The sequence below is a fragment of the Maniola hyperantus genome, chromosome 2, assembly GCF_902806685.2.
Source record: "Maniola hyperantus chromosome 2, iAphHyp1.2, whole genome shotgun sequence".
Taxonomy (NCBI): Eukaryota; Metazoa; Arthropoda; class Insecta; order Lepidoptera; family Nymphalidae; genus Maniola; species Maniola hyperantus.
Window position 1 is genome coordinate 11385643 of NC_048537.1, and position 23994 is coordinate 11409636.

Here is a 23994-nt window from a genome sequence, read left to right on the forward strand (position 1 = left end):
GAGCTCTAGTATATAGTAGATAATCTATGGCCTTGAGGTATCTGTGAAACCACAGAACACTATTGTGAAACCTTTGTGAACTATTTGAATCTTTTGAATACCTAGGTACCTACTGAAATACTATCATTCTCAGCATAGAGTAGGATGGATGTATTCTCAGCCTCAGTCCACAGATTAATAGTGCCTCAGTCTCAGCTGATTCTCAGATTATCATTACTATTTTATCATTACTATAAAATTTACTTAAAAATATGTGTGATATAGTAGTACTGTATGATGGTTATTCCATACTAAGAAGCAAAGACGAAATGAGAGCAAATTGTAGTTGTACCCTGATAATGGGCCAAAGTAATATAATCATAGATACAATGACTTCATGGGACGCTGATAAAATTGTAAGTGGTTAGTAGGTAAATATTTATATAAATTGAATATGTACCTACCTCGAACTATTAATTAGTTTAGCCCGTTTCCTCGAACTTTTGTCGCTTTAAAACTTGTGTCGGACTGTCGGGCAACCCGCTGCTAGCTAGACACCCTTAAACTTTTAAATTTTGAGGATGTCTAGCAGGGGGGTTTCCATGATACTAAGTGTCTGGCAATGCACGACGTGATTTCTAATACTATTCTGAAGAAAATAAGTAAATAAGTAAATTTTTAACACCTTTATTACCTGTTATTTCCCAAAGCCACCATGATCAAAACAAATTTTTCTCAGTGTCGGGGACAATACACAGAGAAACTTTCAGATTTTATAAAATACCGAAGATCTGGCACGCTCTGGCTCTTAGTCCATTAGTAACAGATAGAACAACAAAGAATAGAATAATAGGCGTAGTACATTTGTATGGAGAAGTGCATAAGAAGGGCCACCTAAATTTCTGTCTGTGTGTGCCTTTATCCTATTTACCTGTATTGTTTTTTTTTTCTTCAAAATAATCACAACCATAATTTTCAGCCTTGAAGCTGCAAAACCTTACTGTGGAAGATGTCAGTTATGTTGTTTCTACCCACGGACATTCAGATCACATAGGCAACAACAATCTATTCCTGAAGGCTAAACATATTGTTGGTTTCAGTGTCTCATTTAAGGACACTTATTACATACATCCCTTTGAGGAAGGTAATATATTGTTTCGTGTGAAATCATGATAAGCAAACATAACTTTATCGATAATCTTAAATATTACTACCTACTTCTACTTGAATTTGAAACTTGATTATAAAAGATAAAAAATTAGTATCTGATAGTTTGCAAATACAGTACCTATATAATATGTAACTTATTTCAAATTATAAATTATTTATTACAGGAAAGGAGTATTTAATAGATGAAAATGTGAAAATCATCCCAACACCAGGACATACACTCACAGATGTCACTGTTTTGGTTACGTCAGTTAATAGGGAAACATTTGCTATTACAGGTATATTTTATACTAGAGGATGCCCGCGACTTCATCTGTGTGGATTTACGGTTTAAAAAAATCCTGTGGGAACTCTTTGATTTTCCAGGATAAAAAGTTGCCTATGTCAATTTCCGCGATGCAAGCTACCTCTGTACCAAATTTCATATAAATCAACTAAAGGATAAGCCATGAAAAGCTAGCAGACAGACAGACACACTTTCGCATTTATAATATTAGTATTCCTTTAAAAACTGAAAGTGCACATGAAGGGTTCCATACCACAGTTCAAGATATAACACTATATGTACTTTTAATTTTCTTGCATGGCGATCATTTAGAAATTTATTATTTGTTGTTATAGTGACAATAGAAATACATGTGGATTTAGCTTTTTAAAAATCCCTTGGGAACTCATAGAATTTAAAATATAATCAGAAAATAGCTTTATATAATAAAAAGTTTTATATAATAAAATATTATGCACATAATATTTTCTATTGTTAATATTTCTATTAATTTCATCGTGGTGTTTCCACCACAATGCTTATTATGCTTTACCAGCGACTTAGTGTAAAGTCCATTTTATGAGAGCCGAGCTTGAAACTTATTATCAAAATGTTCGTAACATTCGAAAGAAAATCATGGACTAGATTAAGATTTTAAAATAGCAATTTAGTATAAAAAACTATACATAAATATTACAAAAATATCGAAGATAGAAAATGTAGTATGTATCTATTACTATAGGTAATCATATTAATAATTATATACTTAGGTTCCACCGTGGTGTTTCCACCACAATGCTTATTATGCTTTTGTGTAAAAAAACCGGCCAAGTGCGAGTCAGGCTCGCGCAATGAGGGTTCCATACTACAGTCGTATTTTTTTGACATTTTGCAGGATAATTCAAAAACTATGATACATAAAATAAATAACCTTTCATATGATACCCCACTTGATATAGTTATCTTACTTAGAAAATTTAAAATACTAATTATTAGTTCATGACCACAATTTAATTTTTTTGTGTGATGTAACCACAAATTCGCGGTTTTCAGATTTTTCCCCAAATGTCAGCTATGAGCTATATCTACCTACCTGCCAAATTTCATAATTCTAGGTCAACGGGAAGTACCTACCCTGTAGGTTTCTTGACAGACAGACAGACAACAAAGTGATCCTATAAGGGTTCCGTTTTTCCTTTTGAGGTACGGAACCCTAAAAACTACGACAATTCGATTTGATTAGTGTGGGCTAGTCTGTTAAAAGTGTGTTCAAGCCCATAAAACTTAATTATCTATCTCAGGATGTTTTTCTTGTACAACAGGCGATTTATTTGAAAAGTTCGAGGATATTGAGGACCCAAGTCTATGGTTGGAGGCTGGAAGTGAGGATCCTGCTCGACAGAGAATAAACAGATTAAAAGTGGCTCAGTTGGCTGATTGGATTGTGCCAGGACATGGACCACAGTTTAAAGTTATTGTTGAAATCAGAGAAATTCTTAAATCACAACTGGATGAAAGTATAGCAAAATAATTAAACATTGTTTAAATAATGTTATGATTTGCTCTTATGAATTGTTTTATTATTCCTCTGTGACAGTATTGTCCAACTTGCTTTTTGACAGAGCAAAGCGAGGTCTCTGAGTCTGTTTGAATGAAATTGCACTTGTCCGTCCGTCCGTCTGTCAGAGCTGAGTGGAGTGAGTGAGTGGACGTCGCGCTGCCCGCGATTGATTCACGCTAGGGATATTCCAGACCTAGTGCCAATCGCTGAGACTAATCGAAAATTGTTGAACCACGCGATATTCTCTCGTGGACCATGCGATGTTCAATCGTTGACCACGTGAGGATAACTGGGGACGCGGCGTCCACTCGTGGACCACCTGTCGACTACGAGAGGACGCCGGCCGAACGACGAGGTGGTGCTGGTCGGATGGGTGGCTCTAATGAGCCACTCTTCCTACGAAGCAACCTGAGTTTGCTTCAAGACAATACTAGGTACTCCAACGGACAAAGCTTTAGGAGTATTCTTTTGTAAAATAAAACTTCCGATTTTGGATCAAATTTTATTACACATAATATAATATAAGAAATCTTTGTTTTCATTTAAAATTCGTGATAAACAATTGTTCTTTACATATCACTGAATGACATATACTTACCTAAAGTCAAAATATAAGCATTTATCTAAATAAGTAATATGTGGTTTACATTACAAGTATAATACTTATACGATATATATATATATATATATATTATACTATAACTACAAAGACAAACAGTTGTGTAAAATGGATACAAATTGAAATTGTTTAAAATTTAAACAACTGTGGTTTTACAAACCAGTCATAACCTTGGAGTCACATTATATTTACAAATAATTTAAAATTATAAATAGTAGGTTACAACTCAAATACTAAGTAAATTACAACCCTTTATCAGCGACTTAGTGTAAAGTCCATTTTATGAGAGCCGAGCTTGAAACTTATTATCAAAATGTTCGTAACATTCGAAAGAAAATCATGGACTAGATTAAGATTTTAAAATAGCAATTTAGTATAAAAAACTATACATAAATATTACAAAAATATCGAAGATAGAAAATGTAGTATGTATCTATTACTATAGGTAATCATATTAATAATTATATACTTATAGGTTCATAATCTTATGATTCTTATGTCATACGTTGCATTAGAGAAAAATATTTTTATCTAAGGTCACGTCATGTCCAAATAGGTATGTGTAATGAAAGTTTCATGATGTTTTTTTTAAAATACATCCAAAACAAATGTCACATTCAAAATCAGCAAGAATAAATACTGAATAATGCGATATTATATTAATTCTATTTGTACCAAATATACATTTGTATTTGTAGGTAGAGTAATTGTACTGTAATTCTGAGATATCAGAACAGTATAGTTACAAAAATTTAGGTGGCTATAACATAAGCTGAATTTCGTTTACAACTAAACATGGTTTTGCTAACAAAAAACTACAAGTTTATTAATAAGCCCTAAGAACTTGTTATCACGACCAACACAACAATATTGTTAAAATTTATAACAATTATACAATTAGATTAACACTCGAATCTATTGATCACAGCGGCGAAAAATTTTAAACGTGCCTATTTATTACCAGCTACAAAAGCATTACATAGTACAAAAATTAAAACAAAAGTATACCGAAGCAATAAATACTAAAGGATAACGCGTGGTAGGTTCTACTAAGATACTCTAGTTTTAATACCACCCTAAATGGTTGTAGTTACAGGCTACACTAGGAATAGCAAAATACATTTAAATTCTTGGCGGCATCACTTCTTATCGTGGCACAAAGAGCATAGTAGGTATTTATATCATAGTTTAATGGTCGAAGCTCCGCCCCATTAAGTTTGACTACTCAATCCTCAGGTCTGATAAGAGGTCTTAGTCAAAGACGTAATCTTCAATCTTCAACTGACGAATTTTTGGCCAATTGTAGGAGAGAACTCGTAAAAGCTAAAGTCGAAATTACATACCTACATTATTAAAAATAAACTACACTGAAAGAAAATTTCTTCAAAGAAACATAGGGTCTCTCGGTACAACACTTTTGCCGTTTTACTACAAATTCAGACACTCCTGGGATTGAGTAAAACTTTGTTGGTCAAAAGTTAAAACTGGATTGAATGACTTCTTGTCAGTCCTGAGGACTGAGGAAGCAAGAGCTTTCAACTCAGCGACCCCAGGAGCGGAGTTTCAGCTTCTGACTATAACATATTTCTTTTTCCTACTTAAATCTATATATTACTCCCGGTGATACCTTCTACTGAGATTCTCGTGTCCACGAGTCCGGGCCACAGTTGCTGCGTGCAATGATTAAGAAACAATTTGCCTATTAAAACAATATCCTATGTACATCTAGAGTTCTAGATCTAGACCTGTTATCACAGCCGAGGATTACTAATGCTACAAAGCTTAGACATTTCCATATCCATTCCGTATATTATATGGAAGCTGCAACGAAATGAAAAAGAGTCATAAGTGTACCTAACTAAAATTAAAAAGATTAGCAAATAAAGCACTTCGTAATACAAAATATTATTTATGGATACATTACAAGCAAATGTGAACACAAAATATACTATGGTGCATGTAACAACGATTGCTAGACGATGCGTGGGGCCGAGACCTTTTTGTCCATGTGGCAAACATAGCATGGTAGCATTTTAGCTAGTGGCATTAGGAGAAATGCTTTTTCAATGCTCGAGGATATATGAATAAAAAAATCTCGTTTTCTATTCATCGACTCAAATAAGTATGTTATAACGCATAAAATTTAACTCCTCACGCGCCATTTTAACTTTTTGTGTCAAATTTCATGTCAAAAGTACGATTGACACATAGAGATATATAGAGTTGCCCTAATGTCATATAGAAAATAGCGGATCGGAAACTAAGCTCAAGCTTATTGAAATTTTCGTATGTGTGTAAGAGACAACACTACATTTCAACATAACTATAAAAACAGGGTTTCGGCACAATCCGGCATTTGCTGTGCGAGCGTAAGTACTTGTTTTTCATGTAAATAAATAACATAATCTTTTGTTATGACAGATACTAGGAACAAGCGCCGCCATTTTCTGTGTTAAAAGTACACGATAAAACCATAGATATTTCCTCTCTATTAGTTTAAATACTCTATGGATTGACATGACAGTTGAACCATAGAGTTAATATGGCGCGTGAGGAGTCATTTTTTACGGACTACGCATACATGTGTTTAAAAAGTTTAGAGGGGTTCCTCAACAACCTAAACCCTAACTTGACGGGGTTAAACGATTTTTTAATAAACAAATGACTCCTAAAGAAAAAGGTGAAATATTTACATATTTATGCATCAATAAAAGAATAAAATACATTTTAAGCAAGGATTTTTAACTGACTTCAAAAAAGAGGAGGTTCTCAATTCGTGGGAAATCTTTGTTTTTATAACATAACAAATAAGTTGCAATTAAAAATAATTACAAATATACCTGTGGGTCAATTGTCGTTGGGACTGATTGTGGTTCGTCAATACATAAATCGGAATCTGAATCGGTTCTTCGGAGGCTGTTTTCCTAAAATTGAAAAAAAAAGTAATTAAGATTTAATAACGAAATAAACGCAAGAAAATAATTTGAAAACAGGGATAAACGTGATTTCTTCTTCAGAAACCCACAGAGAACGTATCCGATATGATTAGGTACAAACACAGCTATAAACTGATCAATTCTGCTGAGATCTGTAACAGAGCGCACTTAAAGAGTTAAAACGAACAATTATGAGCAAATTAAAGTACGCTCTATAGAATTCAGCCTTATTGCTCAGACCTACAAATCGAAGTCTAGGAAGTAATCAATAACCTTCGAAAACGTTTGCGAATAATTACTGCGTCGCTGAAAAGTGGTGAAACTGCTCATACAGAAAAAAACCGGCAAAGTGGGAGTCAGACTCGCGCACCGAGGGTTCCGTATTACAGTCGTATTTTTTCGACATTTTGCACGATAAATCAAAACTATTAAGCATAAAAATAAATAAAAATCAGTTTTAGAATATACAAGTAAAGCCATTTCATATGATACCCTACTTGCTATAGTTATCTTACTTTAAAAGTTGAAAATACTAATTATTTGTTCATGAACACATTTTTTTGTGATGTAACCACAATTTCACGTTTTTCAGATTAACGCCTAATGTCTGCTATAAGACCTACCTACCTGCCAAATTTCATGATTCTAGGTCAACGGGAAGTATACCTGTAGGTTTCTTGACAAACAGACAAACAGACAGACAGGCAGACAACAAAGTGATCGTCGAAAGTTCCTTTTTTCCTTTTGAGGTACGGAACCCTAAAAATCAATCGGTTTTGATTTGTGATTAAGATTAGATTAGCGTGTCTGTTTAGCCATTATAAATTATAATATACTCACAGCCTGTGTGTACTGTCTGGTAGTGGTCAAAACTCTGCCCAAAGGCCTGAGGAAGGAGGGAAGCGTCTCAGTGAGCGGCGGGCGAGCGTGAGTAAGCAGCGGTTTGAGCAGCTTGGAGTCCACAGCGCCCCACAGTCGAGCTAGTCGGGCCTTTTCCCCGCCCCCGTCGCCGCTACCATGCGGGGTGTCCTATTTACCAACAAAATAATTCATTTTAAGAATATAGAATCTTATTTTGTATGCAATTAAACATTTTTAAATAGTGGAAAAATGTGCTATCCTGTTCGCTAAATTCTGAGGGTAAATTTTGAAGTATTTTTGATTTTATCCGCGTACCTTTAGGTTATTTAAAAATCCTTCGAGGTCTCCTTTATTTTCCGGAATAAAAAGTATAGCCTTTATCGGGATGCAAGTTATTTCTGTACTAAATAGATGATGCCCGCGACTTCATAGGCGTGGAGTTAGGTTATTGAAAATTACCGTGGAAACTCTTTGATTTTCCGGGACAAAAATAAATTTATGTCCTTCCCCGCAATGCAAGCCAAACTAATGGACCGTCAAAAGCTAGCAGACAGACAGACTTACTCTCAGATTTATTATAATATATCTAAGTATGGATGGATTCAATATGTACAATGTACACATTTCAACATACATATGGTATAAATATAAACTGGATGCTTGTAACAACATAATATCCCATCTGCTTCAAGTATATGTAAGAAAATAGGAGAGAAATTAGTAAGTAATTAAGTTTGAGATTTGAAAATTAATTAAAGGTTAAGGTTATTAATTAAGGTATATTATATTGTTACAATTGCATATTAGCATGCATTCACATGTCAAACTTATGATCATGCCATCCCATTTATAAAAAAAAGTTGCAAGAAATAATAATTTACATACTTCGAAAGAGTTAAGTTGCCAAGGCATAACCACTTCATTTTCGCCTTTGCCCCATTTTACTACCATGCGGCCGTTCTAGACATTGAAACCAAATAAAAAAGAAAATAAAGTAACATGCAACATTTTGTGGTCTATTGGTGTTAAACTGTGATCCAAATGCCTTTTTGGTTCTAAACTTTAGTTAAAAGAGAATTATTATAAAATAAACAAGTTAAATTCAAAACTAAAAAGACATATTAGAAGTCAGCCTGCAAATGGTTCCTGGTTATTTATCATGCTTTGTTTAAATCTTGCATTAAGATTTAAATGTTAAAAGTATCAGTGCCCAATAGTTTGATTGCAAAGTTAGATCATGCTTTGTTAGTAATTTGCAAGGAGGATAAGTGCCAACATTGTGCAGTAAGCACGAAAACTATGTCAATATGCTTAATAAGTCTTTTCTTACTGATGCTCTGTCGCTAATGGGCGATTGAGCGGGGTCCAAATTTCGGAGGCCGAAACTTATATCAGCAGGCTGAACACAAATATTGATCCATCAATCAAGGCAATGGCCAAAGTAGAATTTAAGGGATACTTAGAAGGATTATTAACACAGACATTGGTGCCGATTCTGTTGACTTTCTCTAAACTAAATTAAGAGTATCTGCATCCTTTTCTTTTTAATATCGCTAAAAAATGACGGAACATGAATTTTACATTTAAAGACTCTAAATTTTAGTGCACGCCTTCATTTAAACAGTAGGCTCGCGACTAACTAAAGTCACGGGGCTTGACGTCTCTAAATTAATTTTAAACCTGTAAAATTGTGTTTGTCCTTTTCATATTGCATTAGTCGAAACAGGATGAGAATACTCTAAAATTTAGTTGTGCTCAGAATCAGTACCAATACCAGACTTTAGGACTTCAAGGTTCTAAACCGATGTACCGAATTTATATACTTGTCTACTTAAATTTTTATTTTAACTTTCAAGTTTTATGATTGTATCATATTGTGGCTAATTCTGTTGAACACAAACTCTAAACTAAACTAAAATGGCCTGTCTAAATCTATTGCTATCCCTGTCATAATGTTGCTTGTGGAAAAGGATAGCACTAGATTTAGACCTGTTAATTTAGTTTAGTTTAGAAATTGTGTACAAAAGAATCAGCCTAATTATTGTTCTTTGTTATAACTAAGTACCTATATAATATCTTCTAACATCGGTAACGATTTAGGACTGCATAGGCTTACAATAATTTTATTTGCCTCTCAAATTGCTACCTACCCATATTCTTTTGTTTAGCTGTTTCAAGTTAGTTAATAAGTTAAAGTCAGGTCTGTGGTGGTATTTGAACGGTCAAATCGTGAACATCTCTAGAAATTATGATTATATTTGGGGTTGGGGATGAAAATGAAAGCATAATGGGACACTTACAGCGATCACGCACTCATCCGATCCGAATCCGTGAAAATGTGGATATAAAAATATCTACGATATATGTCATAAGCTACCACAAAACAAAAAGGAACGTATTTTCACGGACTCGGATCGGACAAGGGCGTAACAACCGTCAAAGCCATTTCGTGTACATGTCTATACATACCGGTCTGCTTGTTTCCGTGGACTGGTAGAGCTGCCACAATAAGGTCTGATTAATCACATGCGCGGTTACGCGAACGCTTTACTTGACGCTATGGGAAAAACCTGCCATGATATCTGATCCTTAGAATTCTTTAAAATCATTATTTCGGAGACAAATATTATATAAATAATAATTAAATGAAGAAATATTAGGACTTCAGTTAGCCCAATGAAATTAAATAGAATTCTGTTTTAATGAAGAAACATTCAATATAATTAATATATGTAGGTACATTCAAAAAGTAGAAAAAAAAATCAAAGTTTCAAATACTTAATATTTTTTAGATCATAAAGGATAAAATATTAAAGCAGGCGGATCTGTGTTATGTACTTTCAAATGCCATTGTTTCAAAATCATTATTTTTCCCGATTCATAAACTTAGCAAGTAAATTACAATCAATAAGTAGTTCTTTTTTTTCTAATTTGGAAGTGTAATATATAATAGGTTTATGTATTTAATAAAATGTCCGGAATAATGATTTGCAAAACTGCGAGAAACGACACAACAATATAACTTTTTAATATCTAATGTAATAGCCTTAAAAATGGTACAAAGGTAGTAAGTAACCTAAGATAATATATTATGTATATTGTATGTGTGTACTGTTTACTATATTGAGTCACTAAACTACCGTCAGCAAAACAGCGTGTTTTAGTAAAAAGCAATAAAAACAAAGCGGTAAGGACCAATAGCATTTTCTCCAAGAAATTGAAAAAAAGTAAGTATTAAAAGATTGATTAACTACTACCTAACTACAGTCATTTTTTAATCCCAGATACTAAAATGACAGCTAGAAATAACTTAGAAATAATACCAGCTTAACAAAAATAGTGTTGTGCTCATGGTTCCGGTTCAGGTTAAAATTTAGTAAAGTAACATTTTGTGCATAGCGAGTAAAATAAACATACAAAATGTGTAGTTACGAGATTAAAAAGTATCATTTGAAAGACTTAAAGAATAATTATTACTAAGTAGTGAGTAACAAATTCCCCAAGGATTTTTTTAATAGTATGTGAAACTTATAAATTGAGAATCAGCCCATACTTATTTCATTTAAATTGGAATTACATATTTTCAACAATTTTGCTGTTTCATACACACCTACAAACATTTATCGTTAAGTATCGATTGCACCACATCACTAGGTTGGCTGGAAGAGATCGCTATTTAGCGATAAGACCGCCTTTTTGTACCTACTTATTAAGATTTCTTTTTGTAACCTGTCATTTGTGTTTCTGTGGTGCAATAAAGTATATACATACATACATCACTATTAAAGAGCCATGAAAAACAGGCAACACACGAAACGTCATTTTTGTCTCCGGGATTAAAAAATAGACGATATTATTGGAACATACTAAAAAGAAAAATGTGCAGACTAAACGCTAAAAATGGATTTTTATGAGTATCCCCAAAAATATAAATATTATGGGAAAAAATTAGTATACAAAAGTGAATTTACATTGTTATACAAAACTAAAATAAAGTAACTATAAGCAACCACTGCATTGGAATCGCATACTACATTGTGGTGCATACAGTGCAATTAACCGTAGTAACCAGTAGTTGCTATGGTTATGTCAAAGACAAATAATTACTTACACTTCTTACGTCGCGGTAAGGCAGCGCTTCGTTTTCATCATTCTGCCCTTGTCTAAAAAATAATAAATGCATTCGAAACAATAATTTTACTAAAAATAATAATCAGATTGAACTACTTTTAGTTCTTTCAAGCGTAGGTCGAGTCGTATGCGAAAGGATCTGGGAGTCCACTGAATTATTATTCTGAGAAAACTCCTACTAATGTGATTAATAGAAAAGGGTGACGACCCTCGGCAATGAGGAACGCGATATCCTCAACATGTTTAAAAAAACCGTCCAAGTGCGAATCAGACTCGCGCACTGATGGTTCCGTACTACAATCGTATTTTATCGACATTTTGCACGATAAATCAAAAACTACTTACTAGATCTCGTTCAAACTAATTTTCGGTGGAAGTTTGCATGGTAATGTACATCATAGATTTTTTAGTTTTATCATTCTCTTATTTTAGGGGGGGGGGGGGGACAACACACATTTTACCACTTTGGAAGTGTCTCTCAGTTTACAAAATAATATTATAAGCCTCAATATGATTTTTGAAGACCTATCCATAGATACCCACGTATGGGCTTGATGAAAATTTGAGTTAAGTATGGGGAACACCAAAATTTATTGGTTTTTTTTCTATTTTTGTGTGAAAATCTTTATGCGGTTCACAGAATACATCTACTTACCAAGTTTCAACAGCATAGCTCTTATAGTTTCGGAAAAAAGTGGCTAAAAAGCAATGATGAGGTCTAGGTTGGAGCGCGCTTGCCTATACACATGACAAAGCCAAAAGTCACAGTGGGCGTTAATCATTTCGAGTCACCAACCAGATGTGTTATACCAACTTCTTTTCGATGATGGAATATAGAAGATACCTATTGACTCTTGCTTTGAAGGTCATTAGGTTATTACGTGGCAGGAAACACGGATGCCGGAAGGGCGCCTACACTTTAGTGGAAGAGAGAGAGGGAGAGAGAGAAGAGATTACCCGGTGGGTATGCGCAAGTAGGCAAGCGCGTGCGTGGCGGCGCCGCCCTGCAGCACGACGGTGGCGATGACGATGAGCGACGTGGTGGTCAGCATGGCCTGCCGCGCCTCCGACACCGTGTTGCGGATAGCCAGCGCGAACGACATCGCGCCGCGGAGACCTGCAAATTGCATATTTTTAAGCGATACTTTAAACGCGTAGGAAAGTATTTTTAGGGTTCCGTACCTCAAAAGGAAAAACGGGACCCTTATAGGAACACTTTGTTGTCTGTCTGTCTGTCAAGAAACCTACAGGGTACTTCCCGTTGACCTAGAATCATGAAATTTGGCAGGTAGGTAGGTCTTATAGCAGACATTCAGGGAAAAATCTGAAAACCGTGAATTTGTGGTTACATCACACAAAAAAAAATGAAATTGTGGTCATGAACTAATAATTAGTATTTTCAATATTCGACGTACGATAACTATATCAAGTGGGGTATCATATGAAAGGGCTTCACCTGTGCATTCTAAAACAGATTTTTGTTTATTTTTATGCATCATAGTTTTTGAATTATCGTGCATAATGTCGAAAAAATAGGACTGTAGTACGGAACCCTCGTTGCGCGAGCCTGACTCGCACTTGCCGGGATTTTAAAGGGAAAAATTCTTGATCCGCATAGGAAACACATGCCGCATGGAGGTGATTATAAGAAAGCTTATTACAATTTTCGCAAGGATCTCTAATTTTTTGAAAATAAAATATAGCCTATGTCACTCAGGAACAATGTAGCTTTCTACTGGTGAAAGAATTTTCAAAATCGCTTAAGTATTTCCAGAGATTACATCCTACAAACAAACTTACAAACTTCACGTCTTTATAATATTGGTATGGATTATTTTTATCTAAGTAGAAGAAAATCCTCGCGCAATCGATCTAATACAATCAAGTCCATCTTCCAAAATCCTTGTTATGGTTTAAGGAGGCTTTAATTTGTAGGATAAAAAAAAAACGGGCCGAATTGAGAACCACCTCCTTTTTGAAAGTCGGTTAAAAAGAATGAGTCGTAATCAGAAAAGGCAGAAGCATTGCACGGTCCATGCTTTTCAATATGGTTAATGGTACATAAATTAAATCGAGGAAAATCAAACTAAATAAAGTTGAGTCTAAACTTACCAGAAAAGAATAGCATGTGTTGAAAGTTCATGGGTATTGGTGGTTTCCGTCCTAGATTTAATAGAAACGATAGCGGGTAGATATTCACTGCACGGCCGAGCAAGGAAGTGAGCTGTCGTTATAGTTAAAGAAATAAAATTCGACCCAACAGAACTAAAAATAAGACACTAGTTTTTAATTAAAGCTTTCAACAAATATTAGTGGTATTTTTAAAAAACCTAAATCCACCCAAAGTCGCGGGCATCAGCTAGTAAGGTTAAGTGGGAATATTGAAGTATAGTACGCGACAGGAAATATTGTACACCGGCCTTTAGAAAGAGATAGTGGTTTCGTAGAGCGTTGTCTCTGTCGTTGAGAACGACTAAACGTCACATAGGTATGAGTGACAGAGACAGCGCTCTACAAAGCCGAAACCTCTTTCTAATCGTCGATGTACAATATTTCCTGCCTGCTACTGTAGCTCGTTGAATTTCTAGGGTTCCGTACCTCAAAATGAAAAACGGAATCCTTATAGGATCACTTTGTTGTCTCTGTCTATCGGTCTGTCAAGAAACCTACAGGGTACTTCTCGTTCACTTAGAATCATGAAATTTGGCAGGTAGGTAGGTATTATAGCAGACATAAGGGAGGGACATACATCACACACAAAAAAAAATTAATTGTGGTCTCACTAATAAATAATAATTAGTATTTCGAATTTTCGAAGTAAGATAAATATATCAAGTGGGTTATCATATGAAACGGCTTTACCTGTGCATTCTTAAACAGATTTTTATTTATTTTTATGCATCATAGTTTTTGAATTATCGTGCAAAATCTCGAAAAAATACGACTAGTACGGAACCCTCGGTACGCGAGCCTGACTTGCACTTGGCCGGGTTTTATTTAGTGTTGATTTCCAAAGGATACAAATCCAGCAATGATGAACCACGGATCGAAGTGATGTTTCGGGAATGTGAACATCGACACTCCGATGTACGTGAAGATGAAGTTCTCGGCTAGGAAGTTGAGCAGCTCGAACAGCTGTTTGGTCCTGTTCCTGGAGTCGGCCGACAGGTTGTTGTACGTGTAGTGAGCTTGACATATGCCGCAGAATAGTACGGCCACTACACCTGGAAATCACACTAATATTATAAGACGAAAGTTTGTATTATAGATAAGTAAGTTTTTGTTCCGGAAAATTCCTACGAGTTTCTACGGAATTATTTAAAAACCTACATTCACACGGGCGAAGCCGCGAGCATCATCTCTAAGTTCTAATATAAGACAGCTTAATCTAAATATATAAAAAGAAAAGGTGACTGACTGCCTGATTTATCAACGCACAGCTCAAACTACTGGACGGATCGGGCTGAAATTTTGCATGCAGATATCTATTATGACGTAGGCATCCGCTAAGGAAGGATTTTTGAAAATTTAAACCCTAAGGGGGTGAAATAGGGGTTTGAAATTTGTGTAGACCACGCGGACGAAGTCGCAAGCATAAGCTAGTGAATATAGAAATTCTTACCTGTAAGTTCAAAGACTTCGGCGATAAGGAAAGCGGCGTATGACGTCAGCACGAACAACGCGGATTCCAGCAGCGGCCAATCTCGCACATGAGTGAATTTAGTCATGTGTTTCTTGGTTAAGAAATCATTTTTTTAGTAGGTACATATTGTATTGAAGGACAATATTTGAGCTAGATAGATCGCACACTGCCGCAATGAATGGATCAGGCCATAGTAATGGGTTTCATGGCTAGATTTCCAGCACTGTAGGGTGTAGACAGTCTGTTGGACCGCAAGCGGAGTACAAAATTGCATACAGTAGCCAGCAACAAATATTGTACATCGACCTTTAGGTTTCGGCTTTGTGGAGCGTTGTCTCTGTCACTCATACCTATAGTACAAAGGTTGCAATGGCAATCGGGGAGAGGACGCCCCGCACACCCGCACAGCTCCCGCGTCATACCCCGATTGTCATCTCAGCTTATTGCGGTCTATTTGTGACGTTTTGTCGGTATCAACGATAGAGACAACGCTCTACGAAACTGCTATCTCTTTCTAAACGTCGATGTACAATATTTTCTGCCGCATACAGTACAAATTAGATAAATGCAAACCTTTATAAGACCTTAACTGACTCATGCAAATTTTTTCTAAAAGGTTTTTTTAAGCAAATCGGTTTTTTAAGTAGACCGTCATCCTCAACCCATCGCCTGCATATTCTCTCAGAATGAGGAGGGTTTAGGCCATAGTCCGCCACGCTAGCCAAGTGCGGATTGGCAAACTTCTCATATTTTTGACAAACAACATTATGGAGGACTCTCAGGTTTCCTCACGATGTTTTTCTTCATTATTAAATACGTAGGTACTCCAAGAAAAAACCGTTTAAATAGGTACTTGAGTTGATAAATTCCCTCAATCTCCAGTCAGTGAGTCGTGATATAAATTAATTTATTCAAAGTACTCTTCAGTTGAAAACTTACTACTTAGAGTGAAGCCACACGATGCGTTACGTTCGCGGTGCGGCGCCTGAGTGATGCCGCTGCGTCATCCTACATAGAAATCGCTGTACCATGCCACACGATGCGTGACTACGTCGTGCGGCGCCGCGCCGCACGTGCAACGGACTTGAGAGCAGAGAGACGGGTTGTGCGGTATATCGCCATACTTTTTGCCGGTGCGGCAATGCAGTGCCCGTGTGGTACCCAATACTCAAATTCACAGCGGTGCGGAGCCACAACGCACCAAAAACGCATCGTGTGGCCTCAGTCTTACTAAATATTAAAAGGATATCAATGCAGTCAAACATCCAATTAGAGCGCCAACCAGCAACGAGAGACTGAAAATTCCAATAAAGTCGCCGATCGCCGCAAGGAATGCAGTTATTTCGAATCCACCATCGACAGAGTACCTCTTCTCGTAGTTTTGTATGGCTCTGAAATTGGTACACCGTACTTTATTTAATATATAGTTTTAAATACATATCAAAAACCGGCCAAGTGCGAGTCAGACTCGCGCACCGAGGGTTCCGTACCACAAAAGTATTTTTTCGACATTTTGCACGATACATCAAAAACTATTATACATAAAAATAAATAAAAATCTGTTTTAGAATGTATAGGTAAAGCCAGCTTCCATCTTGTATATTAATCTTACTTTGAAAGTCGAAAATACTCATTATTTTTCGTGAACATATTTTAATTTTTTTTGTGATGTAACCACAAATTCACAGTTTTCGGATTTTTCCCCTTCTATACGCTATATAATTCTATATACCTACCTACCTGATCAAATTTTACGATTCTTGGTGCACGGGAAGTATCCTATAGGTTTCTCACAGACAGACAGGCATACAACGAAGTGATTTTATAACGGTTTCTTTTTCCTTTTTGAGGTTGGGAACCCTAAAAATTGCAGAACCAGCAGGATTCGAAGTTCGAACCTGTGTCTCCCTGGGTATCGCGCCTGGAGTGCCTAACCTCTAGGCCACAGTTCACTTGCTGCCAGTGCCGAAATTTGAGATATATATTTTCATTCAGTACTGAAACTGAAACGTCGCCTGACATCAAAGAATTTTACAAACACTTGAAAGACAATTACTCTTTAGACATCGGAGGTTGTTAAAAGTGAATGCGAATACAACGGTTTATTCGATTTTTTTTAACGAAGGGTTAAGTTTGAAAAGGGGGAAAGCTGGTGTATAATTCCTAATTACATCTAAGTGGGACGCTTATTACTTAGTAGGCTTCACTTTATCCTGAACTAATTAAAATATCGTTGACAATGCCTTCCTTTTTACGGTTCCATACCCGAAGGGTGCCAACGGGCCCTATTATTACTAAGACTCCGCTGTCCGTCCGTCTGTCTGTCAGCGGGCTGTAATCTCGTGAACCATAATAGGTAGGGAGTTGAATTTTTTACAGAATATGTATATCTATTGCCGCTATAACAACAAATAATAAAAATTTCAAAATGGCTACCATAAAACCGTCTTGTACGTTGATACGGAACCCTTCGTATGCGAAACCGACTCGCACTTGATCCATTGTTTATTTTAACTGTTTTGTACTATTATCAGTAAACCTTGGGAGACTTCGATCTACAGGATTTATACTAAGAAGCGAATGAGCTGTAGTATATAGAAAGGAAATCACGGCTATTTGCCGCGCAGTCCTTTAGTTTTTGAACTTTACATTATATCAACGCAATCAAGTAATGAAGAAAACTGTTGGATGGTTATTTATAGAAAATTAACATTTGTAACATTTGTTTTCCAAAAGTTCAACATAATATTATAACGATAAATACCTGCTCATTTGTTAATACTTTCCTTATAGACGATATTTTCCTTATGCCTAACGGACGAGAGCTGCTACCGTTAACATCTGAGTAGTCTACTCATAAATATTTCTATCTATGACTAGCTCATTTCCGCGAGTTCATCCGCGTGGACTACACAAATTTCAAACCCCTATTTTACCCCTTTAGGGGTTATCAAAAATCCTTTCTTAGCGGATGTTTACGTTATAATAGCTATCTGCATGCCAAATTTCAGCTCGATACGTCCAGTAGTTTGAGCTCTGCCAAAGTTCACGACAGTTAGAGAACTTCTAACAAAATGTCGAGGCTTCGACGTCACTGGCAGTTGTCACATGTTAGCACATTTGACGCAGGCAGTCCTAATGAAGTCCTATTTTTCTATGATTTTCCGTCAAAATTGCCTAACATTTGTCATATCATCGATTCAGGATCAAAACGAGAGTTTCCTCACTCTAGTTCACTTTGGCTGTGCGTTGATAAATCAGTCAGTCAGTCAGTCAGTCAGTCAGTCGACTGATAGAATAAAGCTGAGTCAATAATATCAAAAAGCAGGAGTACTAATGGAAAATATTATAATTACCCGCTCAGTACTAAAGCCACTGCGTCGTTGAGAACACTCTCGCCGAATATCATAGCATACAGATTGACGTCCACCTGTGGAATGTATGATTTTATAGATGGTTAACACGTTAGTAAGATTTGTATGGTGGTACCGCTTGACTGAGACGGCTCGTGGGGTACTCCAGGTTGAGGGTGAGTGACAGTAATGTTGAATGCCTTGATATCTAAGTCAACTGTCACCCTCACCTCATACAATAACGATATTGTATGAGGTGAGGGTGAGCGTCACGAGCGTCTCAGTGAAACGGTGCACGGTAGTTTTACGACCAAGGGATAGTGTAAGTTTTCAAGTATGTGACATTTTAATTTAATTTGTACCAAAAACATTTACAATAAAGAGAAGTCGGTTAAAAAGAGAGTAAAGTGGACAGGGAAGCACTTATCTCTATGTGAGATCTCTACCAGTGACCCTTGGCAGCGAGAGGTTGTAGAGGGAGTATAGAATAGGACATGTAGGTATGTAGGTATTATCCTTGGTAGTGATAACAATTATGGTTTTATCTTAGTTAAAAGATTACAATTTACAATATAAACAATTGCTCATGTAAGTATCATATTACGTACGTATTGCAGCCTAGTCGTATTACATTTTGTTATATTTTCGCTTATGTGTCTGTTTCACCTTCTGAAAGGTGACACTTCAATATGTGCAAATATGTAACCAAGTGATTTCATAACTTATACTTACCATTATTGTTTTAATAAGTATTAAAATGAGAACATTCAATTTTGTTCTTTTACATGCTCATGAGCCGTGAAAGCCTAGTGGTGAAGACGTCCGCCTCCTATTCGGGAGGTCAAGGGTTCGAGCACGCACCTTTGATTTTTTCAATTAAATATCACTTGCTTTAAAGGTGAAGGAAAACATCATGATGAAATCTGCATGTCTGAGAGTTCTCCATAATGTTCTCAAAGGAGTATGAAGTCCGCCAATTCCCACTTGACCAGCACGATGAACTATAGCCAAAGCCATCTCTCTGAGAGGAGACCCATACTGAGCAACCATAGTGACAGCACACCCATTGTGAGCCCAGTGGTGGGTTGATCATGATGATGATGATGATAAAATCTTTGATAATGATGGTTCTAATTAATATAAGACTAAGAAAAATACGTATTATTTACTTACACTCTTAAGAAATTACGATACTTTTTATCCCGGAAATTTTAAGAAATCCCATGGGATTTTTTAAAAACTTAAATCCACATGCGTACAGTAGCAGGGAACAGTTTTTATTTTTTTTATTTTTTTATTTTATAGCTTAACTACTACTAATATTACCTACAATATTAAGGTAGGTATGACATTTGCAAACATTCATATGGTCTGATTGCAGCCAAGCTATAGCTTGACACCCACTGACAAGTGATGATGCAGCCTAAGATGGAACACGCTTTAACTTAGTTACCCATATTAAAAGTGGAGGGGAAAACTGATACCGGAAGGGCGTTCCATATCCTAGCGTCCAGAAAGCTTAGGTTATTTTGATGATTTTTCTATGAAAATTAAAGCAAGAATATAATCTCGAAGATCATTTGAAGTCCATCTAAATAAACACTGTACTTTTTGGACTTACCTTCAACTGCGAGAAAATAGCGAGAACAGTTAACGGATCCGTGGGTGAGATCAAAGCACCAAAGTACAAGGTGTCCAGAAATGTGAAACTAGCAGCTAGAGATGCTGGCATCAGTTGCACGAAGCCATACATTAGAGAACCAATGACTAGAGCGGAAAGAGCTGTGCCCACCATAGCAAATGTCAGTATTGCACCCAGGTTGCGAAAGAAATATTTCTGAAATAAAATGTTCATATTAAACAGATTATTTAATCTATATTTATATTAATGCGAAAGTGTCATTCTGCTAGCTTTTCACGGCCCATCCGTTCTACCGATTTTGATGAAATTTGGTACAGAAATAGCTTGCATCCCAGGGACAAACATATGTATTTTTTATCTCGGAAAAGCAAAGAGCAGACGAAGCCGCGGGCATCATTTAGTCAATAATAGTTTTTAAATCAGAAAAAAAATATCAGCCTTTAAATGTTTATTTCTCTACTTTTTGGGCTTGTTGTTGTTCTTGTTGTGCTTGTCTTCAATCATTTCTGATGAAAAGAAAATAAATATGAAGTTACATAACACTAAGTTCTCCACTCTAGATTTTGTATTTGAAATATCAATCTTATCAACGGATTGTCTTTGCAACAATTAAAGAACGTTATTTTTAAAATTTTCAGAAATAAGGTAACTATAAAAACATAATAAAAACTCACTCTTTTCAGACAATATCCAGCATGGAATATGATAGGAGGTAGGATTATATTGAAAAATATCTCAGGGTCAAATGTTGCTTTCAGGTCAATTTCATTTTGCTCCAGATTGACTATCTCACCTCTGAAGATATATGCGTAAGTCTTGTTTGGTACAGGCGCTTCTATAAGATTTTTCAGTAAGTTTAGTACAAAAAAATAAACATTTATAATGGTACAACTTCACATCTTATAATTAATGATCATTATTCTTATGTTTATTTATATCTAAACACTTGTTTTGTGCATAATATCATTGATAATTTATAACATGCGAGCCCTCCATGTAATATTATGTATTATACTTAATCATTAATTTCCTACTCTCCTATTACCTTTTGTTGCATTTTTTTGCTATTTTCAAAGTAAAATATAATATTATTGTTGAAATAAAATACTGTGTAGTTGTAGGTTATTTATATTCAGTTAATAATAGTAGAATAGGCATTTCATTTCACTGGCAACTAACAGGCAAAATGGATAGTGAACCTATCTGAAATATGTAAACTTTGTAAAGTTACTTAGCAACATTACAGTTATTTGCAAAAACAAACGAGTAGTAAACGAGTAGAGTTAGTAACTTATCAACAGATTACAGATAGGATTGATTTATTAAATTCAACAGTAAGATGGTAATTATTACTAAGACTGCAAAAATATTTCTTTTATAATAATATATCCATACTATAATATTATAAATGCGAAGGTGTGTCTGTCTGCTTTTTACGGCCCAACTGTTCAACCGATTTTGATGCAATTTGGTACAGAGATAGCTTGCATCTTGGGGAAGGACAAAGTCTACATTTTATACCGGAAAATTAAAGAGTTCCCACAGGATTTTAAAAACCTAAAGACATGCGGACGAAGTCGCAGGCATCATCAGGTACTTAATAATAATAATATAATTATATAATGATAATTTTTCTGTATGCAGTATGGTACAAATTATTGCCACAATACGCATTGGCTGGATAATGATTTCCCAGTAATTTAAAAGGTAACTCACCACCAGAGGATATTTGTATTTTGTCAGGGAAATGAAATCGCACAATGTCTGGTGGAACAGACAAGTTGTATTTGGCATCTGCGTCTGGATGAGCATCAATATAGGTGACTTGATTTGTACTGCTTGCATATCTGATGATTGCACCCACTATAAGACCTGGGAATGAAATTGGTGATTAATATTTTTATCTAACAAGAAATAGGAACAGACAGATTTTTTATTCAAATTAACTTTGAGAAGTACTTTTATATTGTTAAATGGTTTGGAATGGCCTTCCTATTGAGAAGAACAAGTAAGTAATATCTGTCCCGGCTGTACTCACGTGTTTAGTCGACGTCAGCGATGAAGATCAGCAAGAACTGTCGGGAGACGATCGGCAGCTGTCTCCCCCCCCCAGCCACCCTCACACGGGCTCTACAAGCAGCGGCACGCGCGGCCCGCAGTCAAAATCGCAGCGCGTGCGCAAACTGACTCCCTTCAAAAAGGACCCCGGATGGGTTCGAAACTAGTCGGGCTAACGTGAGTAACGGGTAAACACGTGAGTACAGCCGGGACAGATATTATTTATAATAGAAATCACTCACGGTAGTTTAAATGCTAAAAAAGAACAAGTAAGAATCTCTGCTGTTGCTCTTTTCAAAGATTCAATTTACAATATTATGCCATCTTCTATAAGTAAATAAAATATATAAATTTATATAAAAGGAAAAGCTGACTGATTGACTGATCTATCAATGCACGTTGGCACGTATAATAGCTATTATGATGTAGAAATCCGCTAAGAAAGGGTTTTTGAAAATTCAATCCATAAAGGGGTAAAACTGGGGTTTGAAATTTGTTTAGTTCACGCGACAAAGTCACAGGTATAAACTGGTAAAGGTATAAAAGTAATTGCAGTCCTGCAAATTACTGGAGAGAGCTGTGAGTTAAATCCATGCACTTTTATCATTTACATAATCTTCAATTGAGTAATTACTAATTATGCTTTTTTCAGGTGTAAAGTATGCTACTTTTGATAATTTATTTGAAATTAATTGTAGATTTTTTTTATAAAAGATTACACTCATTCCTACAAAAGACTTAAAGACTTTCTTGAGGCTGAGCACAGGAGTTGCAAGCCTATTATGATTTCTAGTATGCATCCAGCTTAAGGCTCAAAACACCACACTTAGACAGTGACACTATAAATATTGCAATCATATTTGATTGGCTGACACTTCTCTCAATTCATAGCATATTTTAAGGCAATAAGTATTTTAATTATTTACTGAAAATTGAAAATAGTAAAGCTTAAATCAATTAACATCTCAAGTGTAATAATACAAATTATTTAATCTACAGACACTGTATAATCTAAACTCAGAATTAATGTAATGTGGCTAAGACACTCCTACAAAATATCACAAAAAGCAGAGTACTTATTGAACCAAGGCCACAATCAAACATCACATGATGATAATTCAATCAAATCAAATAAATACATCAAATATAAATAAGTATTATTGATTTCAGTTAAATTGAGAAACTTACCATATATGACAGCCAGACCAGTTTCGTGCAGCCAGCTCACACGACGATGTTTGAAAACCCATATAGTTAAAACGGTTAACGTTAACAGGCATGTATAAATTAAAAGGTTTAAACTATCTATACGGTGGAGGAGAGTCGCCTTTGCATCCAGTGCTATATCTGTTCCCGACCCTTGGCATTTTGGAATCAAATACAAAAATAAAAAAGAGGCAGAACCGATGGCAGGATTCATTTTTTGCCAAATTTCAACAATAACACATCACAGGAAAAATCGATTTTTTTTCACTCATGAAGTCCAATAAACATAATCAATAATTATGATGACACACCAACTGAATAGTAAAATTGAGCAATAATAATTAGTGGCCTAAGCAGTAGTAAATATTTTCCTTGAGGTATGTTTTACGTGCGAAGATTCTCTGATTCTCTAGACTTAGTTCTCTTCTCTTCACGAAACGAAAACAATTAATTTCATGAATTTTGTCAAATTCAAAAGTCACAACCACTTCACTCTTCAAATTCAAAACTTTGACATCTGACAAGTGATATCGACAGACGACAACTGACAACTTTTGTTTATGCCATGTC

At 35.6% G+C, this 23994-nt stretch overlaps 2 protein-coding genes across 15 annotated transcripts; one reads left to right on the top strand and one right to left on the bottom strand.

The window, feature by feature from the left end:
• The first annotated feature begins 152 nt into the window (after positions 1-152).
• LOC117989703 (metallo-beta-lactamase domain-containing protein 1) lies at positions 153-3588 on the top strand. 2 transcript variants are annotated; one of them, XM_034977119.2, is made up of 4 exons: positions 153-402; positions 959-1123; positions 1314-1427; positions 2737-3587. In XM_034977119.2, exons 1-4 carry the CDS (start codon positions 252-254, stop codon positions 2943-2945), a joined length of 639 nt encoding a protein of 212 aa, XP_034833010.1. In that variant the 5' UTR covers positions 153-251; the 3' UTR covers positions 2946-3587. The 2 variants fall into 2 exon arrangements, with proteins under 2 accessions (XP_034833010.1, XP_069360335.1); XM_069504234.1 differs by lacking the exon at positions 153-402 and adding an exon at positions 485-641 and having other exon boundaries at positions 2737-3588.
• Positions 3589-3678: 90 nt separating this feature from the next.
• Nhe3 (Na[+]/H[+] hydrogen exchanger 3) lies at positions 3679-23947 on the bottom strand. 13 transcript variants are annotated; one of them, XM_069506607.1, is made up of 16 exons: positions 23407-23947; positions 21877-22032; positions 20835-20995; positions 20140-20355; positions 18522-18595; positions 16413-16556; positions 15145-15248; positions 14544-14746; positions 13635-13746; positions 12480-12639; positions 11503-11554; positions 9861-9890; positions 8277-8351; positions 7371-7559; positions 6435-6518; positions 3679-5264 (listed from the first exon to the last, which is right to left on the bottom strand). In XM_069506607.1, exons 1-16 carry the CDS (start codon positions 23636-23638, stop codon positions 5199-5201), a joined length of 2058 nt encoding a protein of 685 aa, XP_069362708.1. In that variant the 5' UTR covers positions 23639-23947; the 3' UTR covers positions 3679-5198. The 13 variants fall into 13 exon arrangements, with proteins under 13 accessions (XP_069362708.1, XP_069362723.1, XP_069362717.1 ...); XM_069506622.1 differs by lacking the exon at positions 8277-8351 and adding an exon at positions 8722-8790; XM_069506616.1 differs by having other exon boundaries at positions 15145-15245; positions 16410-16556.
• Positions 23948-23994: the final 47 nt, after the last annotated feature.